Below are 21334 nucleotides of genomic sequence, written 5' to 3' on the forward strand. Positions count from 1 at the left end.
ACGGAGCGATTCCGCTAGGCATGTGGGACTTGTGGATGGAGCCCTTAATTCGCTTAACAAGGATTCACGGGTGGTCAATCTGTTGAAATCAGAGCACTACATTTTGGCCACCATGCTCGATCCTAGATTTAAAGCCTACCTTGGATCTCTCTTTCCGGCAGACACAAGTCTGCTGGGGTTGAAAGACCTGCTGGTGAGAAAATTGTCAAGTCAAGCGGAACGCGACCTGTCAACATCTCCTCCTTCACATTCTCCCGCAACTGGGGGTGCGAGGAAAAGGCTCAGAATTCCAAGCCCACCCGCTGGCGGTGATGCAGGGCAGTCTGGAGCGACTGCTGATGCTGACATCTGGTCCGGACTGAAGGACCTGACAATGATTACGGACATGTCGTCTACTGTCACTGCATATGATTCTCTCACCATTGAAAGAATGGTGGAGGATTATATGAGTGACCGCATCCAAGTAGGCACGTCACACAGTCCATACTTATACTGGCAGAAAAAAGAGGCAATTTGGAGGCCATTGCACAAACTGGCTTTATTCTACCTAAGTTGCCCTCCCACAAGTGTGTACTCCGAAAGAGTGTTTAGTGCCGCCGCTCACCTTGTCAGCAATCGGCGTACGAGGTTACATCCAGAAAATGTGGAGAAGATGATGTTCATTAAAATGAATTATAATCAATTCCTCCGCGGAGACATTGACCAGCAGCAATTGCCTCCACAAAGTACACAGGGAGCTGAGATGGTGGATTCCAGTGGGGACGAATTGATAATCTGTGAGGAGGGGGATGTACACGGTGATATATCGGAGGATGATGATGAGGTGGACATCTTGCCTCTGTAGAGCCAGTTTGTGCAAGGAGAGATTAATTGCTTCTTTTTTGAGGGGGGTCCAAACCAACCCGTCATATCAGTCACAGTCGTGTGGCAGACCCTGTCACTGAAATGATGGTTTGGTTAAAGTGTGCATGTCCTGTTTTGTTTATACAACATAAGGGTGGGTGGGAGGGCCCAAGGACAATTCCATCTTGCACCTCTTTTTTCTTTTATTTTTCTTTGCGTCATGTGCTGTTTGGGGAGGGTTTTTTGGAAGGGACATCCTGCGTGACACTGCAGTGCCACTCCTAAATGGGCCCGGTGTTTGTGTCGGCCACTACGGTCGCTAATCTTACTCACACAGCTACCTCATTGCGCCTCTTTTTTTCTTTGCGTCATGTGCTGTTTGGGGAGGGTTTTTTGGAAGGGACATCCTGCGTGACACTGCAGTGCCACTCCTAAATGGGCCCGGTGTTTGTGTCGGCCACTAGGGTCGCTTATCTTACTCACACAGTCAGCTACCTCATTGCGCCTCTTTTTTTCTTTGCGTCATGTGCTGTTTGGGGAGTGTTTTTTGGAAGGGCCATCCTGCGTGACACTGCAGTGCCACTCCTAGATGGGCCCGGTGTTTGTGTCGGCCACTAGGGTCGCTAATCTTACTCACACAGCTACCTCATTGCGCCTCTTTTTTTCTTTGCGTCATGTGCTGTTTGGGGAGGGTTTTTTGGAAGGGACATCCTGCGTGACACTGCAGTGCCACTCCTAAATGGGCCCGGTGTTTGTGTCGGCCACTACGGTCGCTAATCTTACTCACACAGCTACCTCATTGCGCCTCTTTTTTTCTTTGCGTCATGTGCTGTTTGGGGAGGGTTTTTTGGAAGGGACATCCTGCGTGACACTGCAGTGCCACTCCTAAATGGGCCCGGTGTTTGTGTCGGCCACTAGGGTCGCTTATCTTACTCACACAGTCAGCTACCTCATTGCGCCTCTTTTTTTCTTTGCGTCATGTGCTGTTTGGGGAGTGTTTTTTGGAAGGGCCATCCTGCGTGACACTGCAGTGCCACTCCTAGATGGGCCCGGTGTTTGTGTCGGCCACTAGGGTCGCTAATCTTACTCACACAGCTACCTCATTGCGCCTCTTTTTTTCTTTGCGTCATGAGCTGTTTGGGGAGGGTTTTTTGGAAGGGACATCCTGCGTGACACTGCAGTGCCACTCCTAAATGGGCCCGGTGTTTGTGTCGGCCACTAGGGTCGCTAATCTTACTCACACAGCTACCTCATTGCGCCTCTTTTTTTCTTTGCGTCATGTGCTGTTTGGGGAGGGTTTTTTGGAAGGGACATCCTGCGTGACACTGCAGTGCCACTCCTAGATGGGCCAGGTGTTTGTGTCGGCCACTAGGGTCGCTTAGCTTAGTCATCCAGCGACCTCGGTGCAAATTTTAGGACTAAAAATAATATTGTGAGGTGTGAGGTATTCAGAATAGACTGAAAATGAGTGGAAATTATGTTTTTTGAGGTTAATAATAATATGGGATCAAAATGACCCCCAAATTCTATGATTTAAGCTGTTTTTTAGGGTTTTTTGAAAAAAACACCCGAATCCAAAACACACCCGAATCCGACAAAAAAAATTCGGTGAGGTTTTGCCAAAACGCGGTCGAACCCAAAACACGGCCGCGGAACCGAACCCAAAACCAAAACACAAAACCCGAAAAATTTCAGGCGCTCATCACTAGTTATTAATAGAGATAATCTATTACAGGTAGCATCTAGATGTACCCTTTCAAATACAGGGTGTTCAAAAAGGCAATCAACGGTATGTGGAAAGGATTTATTTCATAGTAAGGTCTGGAAGTGGCCGCTGTTCTGTCCTTTCCACAAATGGACACGGCTAATCATGTTCTTGAACATCCTTTGCAATGTTTCCGGTGACATTGCATTGACACAGTTCTATATGTTTGCTTGCAATTCTGGAACACTGTGCAGGTAGTCAGCATCCTTCAGCACTCCCACAAGAAAAAGTTGAGGGATGATAAATCCAGAGATTACGCTGGCCACAACCCCTGTGAGATCAGTCATCCTTGAAAGTACTCTTCCAAGTAAGCCATAGTGTTTCTGGCTGTATGGACTGTGGCATTGCCCTCTTGAAACCATGTGTTCTGCAATCTCTCTGTGCCGGCAATGTGCTGACAAATTCTTGCACCATCGATATGCATCGGTCACCATTTACTGCATCCACGAGATTGCCTCTCTCCCAAAACTTGTCATAAAGGGGCAGATGTATTAACCTGGAGAAGGCATAAGGAAGTGATAAACCAGTGATATGTGCAAGGTGATAAAGGCACCAGCCAATCAGCTCCAATATGTAAATTAACAGTTAGGATCTGATTGGCTGTTGCCTTTATCACCTTGCACATATCACTGGTTTATCACTTCCTTATGCCTTCTCCCGGTTAATACATCTGCCCCAAAGTAAAATGGAGGATTTGTTTGAAATAACCGTTTCATACTTTTCTGTGAAGGCCTCCTGCGTCCGGGCATAACTGCCAGAGTAGATGTACCACATGTCAATGAATATATGCTGCTTCATCGTGTACTCCATTGGCACTGGCATATCTGTAGTAGGTTCAGTGCATGCGGTGCACACAGGCCCCCAGGGTCCAGAAGGGCCCATACCGCATAACCTGCACCCATTTTTATCAATACTTACTGTCCAGAGTCCCATGTCAGCAGCAGCAGCACTGCAGAAAGCACTGGGAAAATGAGGCAGCACCCGTTTTTCCGCATGCGCATTAGGAAAATCACCAGAAAAATGGCCGTCGCCATTACATGTGAATGCGCACTAGATTTTGAGGCAGTGCTAGGTCTCCTAGTGACACTAGTGCCCAGAGACTATTGCTTTGCCGGCTAGAGAGGAGGGAACTCGGGCGGAGACTGTACACGGGGTTCCTTCTCTTTTAAAGTGCCCCTCCCATTGGTCTTCTGTTATGGATTTCAATGTTCTTCACCTCCTGAAAAAAAGAAAACAACTACATCCGTTTCCCTATACAGTTGCGGAAATGTTTTGAACACCTTGTAGCTAACTACCAATACGGACTAAAAAGTAAATACCTAGCTTTTGGTGTATTGAAACTTGAGGCCGGATTCTTAGGTGTGCTGGAATGTCCTTAAACAGAAATGTGAACAAGAGTTACAGGCAATAAATAAAATAAGTACTAGGATATTACAGGTAGGAAATACTAATGGGGCAGGCATTGCTAATCAAATAGGACATGGCTGGAAAATTGCAAAGATTATTAAGGATTGGTGGAGGAGAGACAGGGCAGTGCTTTTGGTGTTACACATGGAAAGTGCTGCTGTGCAGACTCCATGCTGCTGCTTCTCCATTAAAGCTTCATTTGCTGTAATAAGATGGCCATCTTGGAACTGTTTCAGTGTGCCATAGTGGGAGACAGTAGTCCTCCCCATAGCTCCCGTAAGACCTGTGATTACCTGCTGTTTTAGACTCTGTTCCATCATCCTGCTCCAGTACCCTGATACACTCACTCCGCTCACTTTCCAATACATCTACCAGTGTATATAACAGTGAGTACGCCTTTACTTGCTTTATCTTCAATGAAGTCACTCCACTAGTTAAGTAACTGGGATTATCATAGTTGTAAGGCATCTGCTGGTGTGTACAGAAACTCTTCTACATCCTCAAGCCTGTACACTCATATTTCCAACATTAGGAAACAGTGGGCATGCTTTTATTACAGAAGTTATTTCTGTATTTCTAATGGTTTTACTTTGTGGTGAGAGGGCATGTGTCTCTTCATATTTGCCCACATTCTGGTGGGATCAGCTCTCTCCACGGAAAAAGAAAACAAGACCTGCGCATTCTGCACCTGAAGTGGAGATTTATATCTCTGGGATTTCTGGATTGCACAGCTGCAAGGGAAAAAACAGAAGTCCGGGTTTTCCAGGTTACCCAGAGCCAGCAGGAAGTCAGAAGCAGAAGTTTAAAACTCCCATTCACCCACTACAAAGGGCGCTGATGCCTGTTGGGGGCCAGTAAGTAGGGAACAGTTTGTAGTGCCAGGGACTGTGGACATTGGCAGTGCCAGAAGAGCATGGTAAGTGTCGCTGCAAGTCACTGCACTGGACTAACTAGTGACCACAAGGAGTGCTAGGACTTCTTATGTTTGCTTGCTTATTTCAGTTATGTACCTGTGTGACCAGATCTTAGCCTGTGTATGCTGTGCATAGGTTCTGATGCTAGTAAAAGACAGTGTGTTTATCTGGAAGACCTGCCTTTCGATTCCTAATTTCCAGTACCCGGTTTACAACTTACTGCACATTACACTAACGGAACAATAACCAGCATAGTATTACTATTTACTTGGGATGTACAATAAAAAAAAAGATACATTTAGTATGCATTACCCCAGTTTAACGCAAGGTCATGGTGTGATATAACGATAATGTGGGTAGAAGGTATTCGTACCTGGAGCTTGACCGTGCTTGTTGTCAGCTAAATCCACTTCTCAACGAAGTCGAAATCAGTAACTGTTCTACGCGTCACCTGTATAACTAAGGCAGAAGGACATGGAGACCCCCGGAAGGACAAAACCCAAACACTGTATATTCAAGGACCACTACGTAGGAGAAAACGATGACAACCTTTTATTGAACAGGAAGTGACTTGTCACCGCTGTAAATCAGTTCATGTTAATACCAATTGCATAGGTTACTCATTATTACAATACTCCAGTTCGATTGTCTATAACAGCAATCACAGGTTATGAACTTGATAGACACAAAAATGGGTTAGTCAAACAATCACATAAATCATGTGCAACCTCAAACGTAAGGTACAATTACCCACTTCGGGTGTGTTAAGACAAGTAATACCCTGGCACTGAATTTGCACAATATCTAAACTGTCCACAGGGTGGTGCTGTGCACTGAATAATAATGTTCAGTTCCTGCGCTTAGGTTTCTGGCTAATATCAGTCCCTGAGTAGGAAAACCTGCACATTAATGGTGAACTCCTGGGGAAATGTCAACGAACATTCAGTAAGTATTTGTAGGAAGGCGTGCAGGATGGGTAATTTGAAATGTAACACAGCAACAATGAATTGCGGTGCTAAAGGTGTTTGTATCCATGAAAAGGTAAGTTAATTAGCAGCGTTATGTGTCTTTATGTTCAGAAAGATTTTTGCATCCACGGAAAAGATACTGTAATTCAAAGGGAATAAAGCTGCTCCAAATAAAATGTCACTCCACACATGCAGTCACATAGTGTAAGCTGGTGGGAGTATAAACAATTCCGGCTTGCAGGAGGAGGACAGGGACTCACACAACTCCATCTCTTAAAACTGGATGAAGGAGTTAGCAAATCTTAGTAATCACACCAGGGCTCTGTTTCAACACTATACTTGTTCAGTGCTATAAATTAATAGGCAGGCTCTGTTTAGGGTCTGGTGGGGTACTGTTAGGGTTTATCCCCGGGTTGGCGTTGGGTGAATACCGGACAGTCTGTTCTGGGGCTGTCCCCGAAGGAGTCGTGGACTGGCAAGGGCTGTGGTGCATTAAAGTACCTGCATCAGATGCCGGCTCCTCCCGGTCACCTCTACTTGCGGCTCCGGTCACTGCTCTCAACAACGTCCCTGCTCCCTCACACGTGCGTCTCTCGTCTCTCTCTGGCGGCGGCTGGCATGGGGAGGACTCTGCTCTTCAGGTCCCTGGGTGACGAGGCAGTGCTTCTCCCGGCGCTGCAGCCAGCCGAGTCTCTCTCTCCCTTCTTCATATGTGGTGCGGTCACTCTACTTGCCAGTTGCCACACCACGCCGTGCTTCCCTGTCCTGTAAGCTTGTTCCACCTCTGCCCTCTCCCGCTCCTCCTAGCCAATCACTGGTGCTCCAGGACTCCCACTCTCAGGAATCCGGCTGTTGCTAGGCAACCAGGTAAGGGATTTATCCCATACTGCCCCACTCGATTACTGCGATCTATAGTTGAAGGACTTTTAGCAGTACCTAGAATCTCCCGTAATTCATCTGGGGGTCGAGCTTTTAGTCATGCGGCTCCGACTCTATGGAACTCACTTCCCCGCACAGTCCGAGAGGCCCCAACTATAGAATCCTTCAAAAGTAGACTCGACTTTCCTGTTTACTCAAGCATTTCCATAATGTCCCTTTAGTATCTACATGCTTCTGTATTTTATGAAAAGCTATTCTCTACTTCATTATGTTCTGTACTATATTAGGTTATGTATCTGTTAAGTGCCTTGAGTCCTATTGGAGAAAGAGCACCATATATATAGATAAAATTATTATTATTTATTTAACTCTTACAGTATCTCCCTTCATAAAAGCCTCTTCGGCAGTATTTACTGCCATTAGGGGGGGAAATAGTGTGCAGCAGGGTACCACAGACATGGTACCACATTGGTGCAAGTGGATCTTACATGTATTCTTCAGTGGCAGAACTATGAAGCGTTGAGCCCAGGTGCAATAACATGCATTGCAGGACCCACCACCACCACCAACCCCACCACCACACATAGACAGACACACACACACACACACACACACACACACACACACACACACACACACACGCACACATTATAAATTTAGATAGATATCAGAGCTGTAACTAGAAATTTAGTTCACACAGGACAAACGCGCACCGAAGGCACGCACCCAAAAAATGGGGCATGGCTTCACAGAGAAAGGAAGTGGCCACTATCACTTACCGATGGCAGTAGCTGTGTTGTCTACTCTGGGGCACTGGCATCAGGCAGTGAAGAGGCATATGAGTCTGTGTGACTCTCTGTAATGCCAGCGGCTGCGGGCCCCTTCACTTTGGTGGGGACCAGCTGCACCAACGCTAGTTCCGCCACTGATTTCCTTACTGTACGTGCCCTGGGAGCAAGTGCATCCTCCAGCAATTCAGAGTAACATGCAACTTGTTTGCATCTCTACTTGCAGCTGAAGGTGTGTAACTGGGTGCTAATGTGTTGCTCAGACGTAGGCAGGGTTCAGCATGGGCGTGCTGACATAGCTGCGGTCTATGCATTGCAGAGTTGTGCATATGAGAAGATCCGCCTGTTTCAGATAGAGCTCTTGCATGAAAATAGGTCTAGTGTGAGTGTACTGATATTAATGACAGCTATGAAACCAAGCGTATAGTCAGGGCAGTCACATATATGCGTACAACTCTGCATACTGGAGAATATATGCACAGCTTTCCTCTTGCATGCGATGCAGGATATTTTTCAGATAACTTGCCTCCGTCAGCCCCTTTATGTGTTTACTATACACTGTGCATAGTGTGGTGAAAGAGTGAAGAGATAAAATGCACAATACGGCAAAAGAAGTAACACCTTTGCCCACCGTTTTTCATTGCCCAAAATAACCTCTGTATGCCCACAGTATTCAGCTCCATGGTACGTTATCCACCCTAATATTAAATATTCCTGACATGATGTTCCAAGTATTGGGCCATGGATTATATACCTTATAAACACCCCCCCTTTCCCCTACACACATAATGTTTACCGCAATTTCATCTATTTCCTCCACCTTATTGAGGAATATAAAATAATAGGTAGTCATATTTGTTTCTTGGGGCTTGGTGAATTTTAGGAAGAAAGTGTTTAAGGCATGGATGGTAGGATGCTAAAGCCTGATGGCAGTGTTGTTAACAATACTCTTGCAAACTGAAGTACTATGGGGGTCATTCCGAGTTGTTCGCTCGCTAGCAGTTTTTAGCAGCCGTGCAAACGCTATGCCACCACCCACTGGGAGTGTATTTTAGCTTAGCAGAAGTGTGAACGAAAGGATTGCAGAGCGGCTACAAAATATTTTTGTGCAGTTTCAGAGTGGCTTCAGACCTACTCAGCGCTTGCAATCAATTCAGACTATTCAGTTCCTGTTTTGACATCATGAACACGCCCTGCGTTCGCCCAGCCACACCTGTGTTTTTCCTGGCACGCCTGCATTTTTCCGAACACTCCCTGAAAACGGTCAGTTGACACCCAGAAATGCCCACTTCCTGTCAATCACTCTGCGGCCAGCAGTGCAACTGAAATGCTTCGCTAGACCTTGTGTAAAATGACATCGTTCGTTGCATTAGTACGACGCACATGCGCATTGCACCGCACACGCATGCGCAGAAGTACTGATTTTTTGCCTGATCGCTGCACAGCGAACGAAAGCAGCTAGCGATCAACTCGGAATGACCCCCTATATACCAGCACTTTTATGAAACATTATTGTCTTGATTACAGCTGTATTGGTTCACCATTGAATTTGGACTCTGCAAGCAGAATGGTTCTGTCAAAGCCTATGGAGCCGGCCTGCTATCATCTTATGGGGAGCTTGTGGTAAGAATTTTCATAAACACATGCTAAACTATATATATATTATAGAAATGCTTGTTTATAGATTACATATTTACTTATTAAGTTATTTTTATAGTCCACACATATTCCGCAGTGCCGTACAGAGAATACTGGTCATTAACATTAGACTCTATGGGGCTTATGGCTTATGTGGAGGATATTCATGGAACTTATTTAGAGAGAGGAGGGAAGTATGGCTTAGGGGCACTGCAGTGCATCCAACAACAAAGGACCCGTTCTGCTGTATAGCAATGTGCTCGCATTTTAGCGGATGGGTGGCGGGGATAGGACCCGGCATGCGGGGCAGCCTTGCCATGTGCTGAGTGGCCCCCACATGTTAGAGACATGAGTTGCAGTTTTGCGATTTCTCACAAAACTACGACTCATGCTGAGTTAGGCCGCTAGTGTACAGTGTAAGAAAACTACATCTCCCATGATGCAGTGCGTGGCAGATGGCTTTAGGTGGTGATGTGAGGCATCTTTAGAGAGAGATCTCAGTGGAGGTATAGGTGGTCATTTCGAGTTGTTCGCTCGCTGCCGTTCTTTGCAGAATTGCGATCAGGCTAACAACCGGCAGTTCTGCGCATGCGTATGGACCGCAGGGCGCACGCGCTAAGTTATTTCACACAAAACTATGCAATTTTACACACGGCCGAGCGACGCTTTTCAGTCGCTCTGCTGATCGGTGAGTAATTGACAGGAAGTGGGTGTTTCTGGGTGGTAACTGAGCATTTTCCGGGAGTGTGCTAAAAAATGCAGGCGTGCCAGGCAAAAACGCAGGAGTGGCTGGAGAAATAGGGGAGTGGCTGGCTGAACGCAGGGCGTGTTTGTGACGTCAAACCAGGAACTAAACTGACTGCAGTGATCGCAAGATAGGAGTAGGTCCGGAGCTACTCAGAAACGGCATGACATTTTTTAGTAGCAATTCTGATACTCTTTCGTTCGCACTTCTGCTAAGCTAAGATACACTCCCAGAGGGCGGCGATTTAGCGTGTGCTCTGCTGCTAAAAGCAGCTAGCGAGCGAACAACTCGGAATGAGGCCCATACTCTGCTGGCTGCGAGTGGGAGGGGGCAAAGGTTGTGCTGCAGTGCAGAGCAGACGCAGGACCTGGACCAGTTGTGTGTAGGAGTCTGGATAGGACCTGTCCTGCAGTGGTGGCGAGTGCCCTGCTGGCACTATATTTAGGGCATTATGTGTAACTGGCACTATAATGGGGCATTATGTGTAACTTGCACTATACTGGGATATTATGTGTATCTGGCACTAGTGGGGACATTATGTGTAACTGGTATTGTTGTGGGCATTACTGGGGGCAGTAGTGACATAACAAATATATATTCTATTACCAGATAGGTTCAAGTATTGTTACAGGTATTAGTCAGTGTGCTGGGTGGATACCAGAAAGGGGGAGGGGGAGCACCCCCCCCTCTATGTTTGCTGTGACCCCTCCCCTTTTTCTTGCACCTGTTAAGTATCTCCAGAGTGATTGAGCTGCTACCACTGTTTGTTTGCATGTGTGAGAAGGCATTGAATGGGAGCAGCATTTGGTGGGCATGCTGATTTTTGAACTGCTAATGGGAGATCTTAGGGGTGGCTCTCAGGTAAGCTAGCCCTCAATCTGGATGTATTTTTGTATGGGCCTCTATCATGAGGCTCTACTGTAGACAAATCACATGGCCCTATGTGGCCACTGATATTAGTTGGAGTAGGACTGCTGATATCAGAACAGCTGTAAAGTTGCTCAGCAGCTTCCTATGTATTTGAAAATTCATGTAAAAAATATCTGTGAAATTCTGTTACTAGATAGGTTCCAGTATTATTACAAGTATTAGTCAGTGTGCTGGGGGAATACCAGAGGGGGGGAAGCAACCCCCCCTCCCCCCTGTTTGCTGGGGGCAGTAGGTGTAAACAGCTATCACTGTGGCCATTATGTGTAAGGGGCACTAATGTGGACATTGGTGGTCATTCCGAGTTGTTCGCTCGGTAAATTTCTTCGCATCGCAGCGATTTTCTGCTTATTGCGCATGCGCAATGTTCGCACTGCGACTGCGCCAAGTAAGTTTGCTATGCAGTTAGGAATTTTACTCACGGCATTACGAGGTTTTTTCTTCGTTCTGGTGATCGTAATGTGATTGACAGGAAGTGGGTGTTTCTGGGCGGAAACTGGCCGTTTTATGGGAGTGTGTGAAAAAACGCTACCGTTTCTGGGAAAAACGCGGGAGTGGCTGGAGAAATGGAGGAGTGTCTGGGCGAACGCTGGGTGTGTTTGTGACGTCAAACCAAGAACGACAAGCACTGAACTGATCGCACTGGCAGAGTAAGTCTCGAGCTACTCAGAAACTGCACAGAGAAGTCTTTTCGCAATATTGCGAATCTTTCGTTCGCAATTTTGATAAGCTAAGATTCACTCTCAGTAGGCGGCGGTTTAGTGTGTGCAAAGCTGCTAAAAGCAGCTTGCGAGCGAACAACTCGGAATGAGGGCCATTATGTGTAAGTCACGATTACTATCCTAGGAGAGCCAGCGCATTGAGGAAAGGAAGGGAGGGGCGCTCTGCGAATGATGTTGAATAAATCCAACTGGCCCCTGGCAGAAAAAAGGTTCCCCAACCCTGTGTTAGAGGCTTGTAAAGAGTCTGAGAAAGGGAGTAACAGGGTGGAGGAGCAGTGTTGGTCAGAGGAGGAGCAGTTTGGACAGAGATGAGGTTGGAGATGTAGGGACGAGGCTGAGTGGTTTAAGGCTTTGTAGGTTAGTGTGAGGAGTGTGAACTGGATTCTTTGGGGCTGATTTATCACCATTCGCAGATTTGCTGTGATAATATCGTCCCAATCTTCACTCTGATAATTGATTACATTGCACGGATGTATCAATTATCACATGCAGGGACAGAGGTTGCAAGATCTGCTACCAATGCCAGAGGCACCGTTGCGACGACTACCCCCTTACCTCCGTGCCATGACCCCCCCCCCAACCCTGACCATACTAACCAACACCCAGGGATTGGCGATCGGAGCTCATGGAGAGCTGCCAGTCATCTGAGCTCCCTGCTGCTGTAACCTCCAGTGCTGTAAAGTGAGCTGCATCACTTACTGCACTGGGGTGGTCACAGGAGCAGGTTTGAGCCCTGATGACCTGCAGCCCGCACTGGAGCACCGATCACCGGTCCCTGAGTAGGTATGAATTTCTGCAGCGGGGTACACTGGTATTCCACAGGGAATAACATCGGGGTGTAGAATTGGATCTTGATTCAAGGCACCAACAGGCTAAAGCTTTGACTGTTCCCAGGATGCACTGAACCGCCTCCTCCAGGGTCGTAGCCAGAACTTTGTGGGCCCCATAGCAACATTTTGAAGGGCCCCTGTCCCAGTGCTTCTAGAGAGAAACTTCTCTGCAGCAGATGTTCATTTTATGTCCCATAGTAGTGCCCTAGTTCATCTTCTGAACCATAGCAGTGCCTTAGTTAATATTATGCCCCATAGTAGTGTCCTAGTTCACATTATGTCACATTGTAGGGCTGCCAGTACACATTATGCAACACAGTACCACCAATTCACATTGACAGTGTCCCCAGTTCATATTATGCCACACTTTAGTGCTTCCACTTCATATTGTGCCACATTATAGTGCCCCAGTTTATATTTTGTAACATTGTCATGCCCTCCAGTTCATTATATACCACATTACTAAGAGCAGGTCCAGGAGTATAATTAGATATATTGCAGACCCCAAGGCAAAAGTTTGTAAGGGCCCATATCTATCACCCAATGGTGAAAAATTTATTAACACATGTAACTGTGACAGGGAAAGTGGGGCCCTTTCAGCTCTGGGCCCAATAGCAGCTGCACTGTCTGCACCTATGGTAGCTACACCCTTGTATATAACACATGTAACTGTGACATGGAAGGTGGCGCATCTCAGCTCTGGGCCCCATAGCAGCTGTACCCCCTGCACCTATGGTAGCTACGCGCTGTATATAACACATGTAACTGTGACAGGGAAGGTGGCCCCTCTCAGCTCTTGGCCCCATAGCAGCTGCACTCCCTGCACCTATGGTAGCTACGCCCTTGGCCTCCTTTATAGCCCCGCCTCCAGGCACTGGAGCTCAGTTTGTAAGTTGGTGCCTGCAGTGCAGGCAGCTAACAGGGAGGGCTGCGTTAGGCAGCCCTGAAAAGAGCTTTTTTAGAAGACTTCAAGGTCCGCAGCACTTTATATGTCATTCTGACATACTGTGCTGCGGCTTCATCACCTTCCCCAGCAGCGCTGCATACTCCAGCGGCCTGGTTCCCGGGTACTTGCAGCGGAGGCGCACCGGACTTCAGGCACACACCGCTGACGCTCTCCTGGATAGCGTGGCTGCACATCAGGGAAGAGGTAAGAGGGTCCCCCAGGTGGGTCCCGCTGAATCGCGATTCGGTCGTGGTCCCAGGAGACGGACCGCACCACTGGGCTGGACACTGTACTGCACAGGGACCCCACTATATCCACCAAGGCAAGGGAGCACAGGTCGGATTTACTAAAATCCATTTATTATAGTCTCCACAGTACCCGGTGGTGAGGACCAGCATAGAGGATAAGGCGTTGACCTGTAGCCCCTCTCCCAGCTCCAGGCGCCATCTACTGCTGGTGTTCCCGCCCTGGAGCTGCATTTCACTCTCCCTCACTCCCCGACTGAGATTTTGGGGCCATCTTCACTACTAGCTGGGCTGATCTCCGGGACTGCAGGGCTATGTCTCCTCTGTAAAGCCGCCTGTCTCATCAGCGCTGGGCTTTTACAGACACTTAAGTATTCTACATGTCATTTTAGACAGCGTTAGTTAAGAACAAGTGTACTGCTATCTGAATATTTAGTACAAGTATTCTGTGATATATATCCAGTATCTACTGTGCATTGTTAGATCTATACTCATACATAGTAATATGTAAATTACTAGTCCAGTGCAGTTTTACTGTTTATATGTAATAACTTCTGCATTGTACATGTGACTGTGTGTGCCTGGAGCTGTTGTGTGGATTCCATTCTTGTGTATCACACTTCTCGCCACCACTATATTCTGTACCCTGGGAGGCTAGGTGCGTCAAGGTCTCATATATATATATATATATATATATATATATATATATATTTATATATAGTACTACACAGGAAATACTATTTTGTATTTTTCTCTGTGTGTTTCAGTCACCTCATACCGCTCAAATCCTCTGTTTGTGCTCGGTACTTACTGTCACATACTGTAACTCAGGAGGTTATTTGCTGGTATTATATTTGTCTAGCTATATTGTACTGTCACGCTCTAAGGCTACATTCCTTATGATGTCTGCTACACAGAGTGGGAAATCCGTGGATGCTTCTGCATCATGCAGTGCTTGCACCATGGATTTACCTGAGGGGAAAGTTTTAGCTACTGGTTCATGCATTAGGTGTCATACATCTCCCAGCCGGCTCGCAGGACCTGTGGCTATGCATGAACCACCCTGGGAAGCATTTTCAAATATGCTATCTACACTGGTATCGCATCTCACACCCCCTGTGGGCCCTCCTGTGCCAGTACAGCCACATATTGTCCCTGTGGTGAACCCGCCATGGGCGGATTCACTATCTACTCAGGTGCAATTTTTTTTATAAATCTTGGATTGCTCAACCTACCCCTCGCCCCTTGAAAGGGGCCATGGGGTCCTCTAAGCGGGTAATTTCTTCCTCTCAATCCACTAATATTTTGGATAATTCTTCTGATGAAGATGGGGAATATACTGAGCCATCAGACACTGATACAGTTGCTTTTGATGAGGATTCTACAACACAGGTTGATGTTCCTGACCTAGTGGAGGCTATTAAGAAGATTCTCCAAATGGAGGATGACGTTGAACCCACTTCTACGTTTAAGAAACCTGATAAAATCAAATGTCAGAAGGTTGCTAAGGTAGTCTTACCACACTCTGACCATTTAATTGACATACATCAGAAATCCTGGGCGTCTCCAGGAAAGAAGTTTTCCCTGTCCAAGAAGATGCTAGCTCGTTACCCTATCTCTGCGGAGTTGAGTAACAAATGGGAGACTCCACCGCCGGTAGACTCCTATGTCGCCCGTCTTGTGGTGTCCTCAACTCTACCTGTCACCACCGCCACCTCGCTAAAGAAACCGACAGATAAGTGTTTGAAGGGTTGCCTGAAGGCTATTTACACTCTTACCGGTGCTGTGCATAGACCCACTAAGGCAGCCTCTTGGACTGCAAAAGGAACTGAAGCTTGGGTTCAGGCAATTGAAGATGAGCTACCTCAGGATTTTTCTGTCACTGCCAGACAATATCTGTCTTATATTACCACAGCCTCCCATTATATTCAGGATGCAGCCTCTGACGCAGGAGTAATGGTGGCCAAGGCATCTACTATGTCTATCCTGGCTCGTCGAATTTATGTGGTTGAGGTCCTGGAAGGTGAACCTGGACTCCAAAAAGACCTTTTAAGGGAGACATCCTACTTGGGGAGTATCTGAATAAGATCGTAACTGACTTGGCTATGGCCAAGACAGTGTCTCCCAAATACTAATCCTTCTGCTCCGAAAGATAAAGTTACCACCTTTCATTCCTTTTGACCTCCAGGGAAAGCAAAGGGTCAAGCGTATCTGCAACAGGCTCGTGCTTCCAAAACCAGTAAGCCTAAATCTAAACAATCCTGGGCCGCCCGTCAGTCTGCTTCCAAACAAGACCAGCCTGCTGCATGATGGGGTGGGCTTCCCCCTGGAGACCCCAGGGTGGGAGGCCGACTTCCGCAGTTTGCCCAGGCCTGGTTAAAGACCACTTTGCAATCTCTTTTAAGAGACATCCCCCTCGCCAGTTTTGTTCAACGGTAATCCCCTTGGATCCGTTGAAAGCGCAAGCTCTACACCTGGTTGTACAATCCTTCCTGGAAACAAGAGTGGTAGTGCTGGTATCTCTGTCCCTGAGAGGCAGGGGATACTATTCAACCCTGTTTCTAGTTCTGAAGCCAAATGGGTCTTTCCGGCCTATCCTCAACCTCAAATCATTGAACAAGTTTGTGAGAGTGTCTAAATTCCGTATGGACACCCTGCACTCTATTGTGCTGGACATGGAACCCGAGGACTACTGTATATTGTATCCCTGGACATACAGGATGTTTACCTGCACATACCTATTTCCATTTCGCATCAGCACTATCTGCGGTTTGCTATTGGCAACCTTAATTTTCAATTCCAGGCTCTGCCATTTGGACTGGCCACGGCACCTCAGATTTTCACCAAGGTCATGGCCGTGATGACGGCTTTCCTCTGTCATCAGGGAATCAGTATCCTGCCATATCTGGACGACTTGCTGATTCTGGCGAACTCCCAAGATGTTCTCCTCAGTCAATTGGAGATGTCGGTCCAATTCCTGCAAGCCCATGGGTGTCTCATCAATTGGAAGAAGTCCTCGCTGGTCCCTGCTCGGAGCCAAAGACTGTTTCTGTCTCCAGAGAAAGTCCTGACACTTCAGGACTAGATCAGATTCTTCCTCTCTCGACAGATCTTCTGGATCTCCAACTGGGTCCTCCTGACAACGGACGCCAGTCTGCGAGGCTGGGGCGCGGTGTTGGAGCAACACTCTCTCCCAGGTCGGTAAACCAGGGAGGAATCTCTCCTCCCGATAAACATTCTGGAATTGTGGGCAGATTCAATCAGACAATGCCACCATGGTGGCATACATAAATCATCAAGGCAGCACACGAAGCCGCATGGCAATGATGGAAGTGTCAAAAATCCTCCAAAGGGTGGAACGCCATCTACCAGCCTTATCATCAGTGTTCATTCTGGGAGTCCTCAACTGGGAGCGGACTTTCCTCAGTCGTCAGGACGTGCACGCCGGAGAGTCTTCATCCAGAAGTCTTTCAACTCCTGGTGGACAAGTGGGGCCTACTAGATGTAGACCTGATGGCATCTCGACACAATCACAAGGTTCCGGTCTTTGGATCAAGGACAAGGGATCCTCAAGCAGCATTCGTGGACGCACTGGCAATTCCATGGAACTTTCGGCTGCCATACGTGTTCCCTCCAGTGTCACTCCTGCCCAGGGTAATACGGAAGTTCAAGCAAGAAGGAGGAATACTACTTCTAGTCACTCCAGCGTGGCCCAGATGGCATTGGTTCTCAGACCTGCAGGGTCTCTCGATAGAGCGTCCTCTTCTACTTCCTCAACGCCCAGACCTCCTCCTTGTGTCTACCCGGACTAAGCCAGACTGGCTTTGACGGCGTGGCTCTTGAAGCATCACTCCTGAGAACAAAAGGGTTTTCTGAGGTGGTCATTCAAACTATGTTGAAAGCCCGTAAACCAGCTTCGGCTCGGATTTATTACAGGATCTGGAATTCTCACTTCACCTGGTGTGCTGCTAAGAATTTTGATGCATATACTTTCAAAACTTCCAGACTTTTGGCTTTTCTACAACAAGGCCTACACTTGGGCTTTCATCTGGCCTTCCTCAAGGTCTATATATCTGCCTTGTCTGTGTGGTATCAGAGAAAAATTCCTGATGTTCACACTTTCATTCAGGGTGTTCTATGGATTCAGCCTCCCTATATCCCTCCTGTGGCTCTGTGGGATCTGTCTGTTGTTTTGAATGCCCTACAAGAGTATCCATTTGAACCTCGAGTCTGTGGCCCTTAAGTGCCTTACGCTTAAGGTCATGTTTCTGTTGGCTATTGCCTCTGCTAGGAGGGTGTCAGACTTATGCGTTTTGTCCTGTCGTCCACCCTTTCTGATCTTTCACCGTGACAGGGCAGTTCTTCGAACCCGCAGAGGTTATTTGCCTAAGGTGGTATCTTCTTTTCACCTTAACCAGGAGATTGTGGTTCCGGCATTCCTCTCTTCTGGTTTGTCCTCCAAAGAAAGATCTTTGGATGTGGTACGGACTATCCGTATTTATGTGGAAAGGACTATCTCTATCAGGAGGTCAGATTCCCTTTTTGTACTTTTTGGTTTTCACAAACGTACCTGGCCTGCGAATAAGCAAACCTTGGCCAGATGGATTAGAATGGTGATTGTACAAGCCTATGTGCAGGCTGGGCTCCCAGCTTCTGCTGCTATCAAAGCCCTTTCTACTCGGTCTGTTGGACCTTCTTGGGATGCCCGCCGTGGTGCGTCCACAGAACAATTGTGCAAGGCGGCTATGTGGTCCTCAGTGAACACGTTCATCAGGTTATATGCCTTTGATACTTCCACCTCCCAGGATGCTTCCTTTGGACGCTGGGTTCTTGTGCCCGCTACAGTGTGTCCCCTGCCATGAGGAACTGCTTTAGGACATCCCCGATGTTATTCCCTATGGAATACCAGTGTACCCCGCTGCAGAAAAGGAGATTTATGGAACACTTACCATTGTTAAATCTTTCTGCGAGGTACACTGGATTCCACAGGGCGCCCACCCTGACACACTTAGCTTCTTTGGGTTTGTATGGCATTAGCCGCTAGTCCCTTCTCCTGTCGTGAGTGTAAATGCATGCTGTACATCATGGGAGATGATGTCATGCTGAGGTGACTCACTTCCTGTTTGTCTCCTGTTACTTCCACTGTGTGTCTGGCTCATGCTGAGTAAAGACCTGTATCACACTCATGCTGCAAGTGTCGTCCTGATTTTGTTGTTACACATCTACATGGTGTCAGAACTGAAATGCCATGGCACAAGGTCTCAGGAGGATAGATCCGCTGATATTTGATGAAAACGTGGCTGACAACTGGCTGAGGTTTAAAAGGGAATGGCATGTATACTCCATAGCAGGCCTTTCAGACAAATAAAAAAAAAGGCCAGGCATACATGCTGCTGAACCTCGCAGGCACCGATGCTGTAGACAAATCAGATGCTTTTGTATATGATGATGGAGAAGACAGAGGGGATCCTGACATCCTAATTGCAAAGTTTAAAGCGATCTGCATGCCAGTAAAGAATGTAATTATGGACAGGCATGGTTTCAACAGCACAAAGCAAAAGGGTGATGACACTATACAGTCCTAAGGCCCTCATTCTGAGTTGATCGTTCGCTAACTGCTTTTAGTAGCAGTGCAAACGCTAAGCCGCCGCCCTCTGGGAGTGTATCTTAGCTTAGCAGAAGTGCGACCGAAAAGGTTCGCAGCATTGCTACAAAAAAAGATTGTGCAATTTCAGAGTAGCTCAAGACTTACTACTAGCTAGTGATCACTTCAGACTGTTCAGTTCCTATTTTGATGTCACAAACACTCCCTGCGTTCGGCCAGCCATGCCTACGTTTTCCCTGCCACTTCCAGCGTTTTTATCCGACACGCCTGCGTTTTTACACACACTCCCCAAAAACGTTAATTTACCACCCAGAAACACCCACTTCCTGTCAATCACTCTGCGGCCAGCAGTGCGACTGATAACAGACCTTGTGTGAAACTGCATAGTCTTTTGTGAAAGTACGTCACGTGTGCAAACTGCGCCCCATACGCATGCGCAGAAGTGCCGCTTTTTTACTTAACACTGCGCTGCGAACGAATGCAGCTAGCGATCAACTCGGAATGAGGACCTAAGTCTCCACGCTAAAGCTGCTGGCAGAGAAGTGCAATTTTGGAATCCTCACAGAGGAGCTCATCCATGACAGAATTGTATACCGCAGCGACAAGGTATGTGCACAGCTGCTGCGGGAGAAGGGCCTCATATTAGAAACTGCCATAAATATCTGTATGTTAAATGAGCAGTCTGAAAAGGGCACAAGGGATCTAAGAAAGGACGCTGAGGTGTTTGCCATGGTGGCCGTTCCGCGCCAATCCTCCACGTGTAGGAACTGCATGGCACAGCACCCTCCTGACAAACAAAGCTGCCCCGCATATGATAAACCCTGTAATGCATGTGGCAAATGGAATCATTTTGCAAGGTGCTGCCTCTCCAAAGATCAAACTTCCATAAAGCAACAGTCTGAGTCGCACTATAGCCGCTCACCCCGGGGTGGATTAACCAGGTTGAAATGGAGCCAGGGTGTGAATCGGTTCACATGACAGTTTGTGATAGTGTAGACCACCTGTATGAGAAGGGCAAAATATTTATCAAACTGAGAACAAAGCATACGAACAAGGTGGCCATAGTCAAAATAGACTCAGGGGCGAAGTGCAATGTCATATCCTACAAACAACTACGTGAAATAGATCCAACTGCACAGATAAACCCACAAGACAAGATCAACTTGATAGCTTATGGTGGCCAGATCATCACCACACTGGGTACCACAAAGCTAAAGTTTACCTGTGCTGATCTGCTATTCCACATTGTGGGTCAAAAGGTTAAACCACTGCTAGGCCTCCCTGCCAGTATGAAGCTAGGCCTTCTCAAATTGGGGCCAGAGGAACATGCAATACAGATGACCATCCCAGAGATAAAAGACTTTCAGGATTTATTTGATTGCAGTACACTTGGCAAGCTTCCTGTTGTGTACCATATTAGGCTGGATGACTCCAATGTACCTACTGTCTGTGCCCCCCGGAGGGTTCCTATCGCAATGAAAGACAAAATCATTAAAGAGATCCACAGAATGACTGAATTGGGTGTCATTGCCCCCATAGAGGAAGCAACATAGTGGGTGTCCGCCATGGTGGCCGCATCAAAAAAGGATGGGACTGTACGTCTTTGTATTGATCCAGTACACTTGAACAAAGCACTGCTGCATTCACATCACCCTCTCCGCACCATCGAGCAAGTGTTTGCTGACATGCCAGTTGCCACAGTTTTCAGTACCCTAGATGCAAAGTGCGGATTCTGGCAAATCCCTTTGGACATAGCTTTGTCCCTGCTCACCGCTTTCATGACCCCTATAGGGCGGTATGTCTTCCTTTGCATGCCATATGGAATCACTATGGGCAGTGAGGTCTTCCAGCGTTGCATGGAGCAACTGTATGCAGGCTATCCCTATGAAATCATCGTCGATGACATCCTGGTATGGAGCCGCACCAAGGAAGAACACAACCAGTGGCTGCACCAGGTACTTGAACGGGCCCGTGCTTTGACCCTCAAGCTCAACCCAGACAAATGCAAGTTTAGAGTTACAGAAGTGGCGTACGTTGGCCACGTGCTCACTAGACAAGGCAACAAACCGGACCCGAATAAAATCACTGCCATCCAGCAAATGACGTTTCCGG

The 21334-nt window shown here is 47.3% G+C and overlaps 1 protein-coding gene across 1 annotated transcript in view; it reads left to right on the forward strand.

Annotated features, from left to right (window-relative positions):
• LOC134935460 (tyrosine 3-monooxygenase-like) overlaps nucleotides 1-21334 on the forward strand; it is a 101891-nt gene that overhangs the window by 68546 nt on the left and 12011 nt on the right. Inside the window, exon 10 of the mRNA XM_063930518.1 lies at nucleotides 9092-9187. Within this exon, the coding sequence (XP_063786588.1) occupies nucleotides 9092-9187 (96 nt within the window). The remainder of the gene's footprint in view (nucleotides 1-9091; nucleotides 9188-21334) is intronic.

This window comes from Pseudophryne corroboree, chromosome 6, assembly GCF_028390025.1.
Source record: "Pseudophryne corroboree isolate aPseCor3 chromosome 6, aPseCor3.hap2, whole genome shotgun sequence".
NCBI lineage: Eukaryota > Metazoa > Chordata > Amphibia > Anura > Myobatrachidae > Pseudophryne > Pseudophryne corroboree.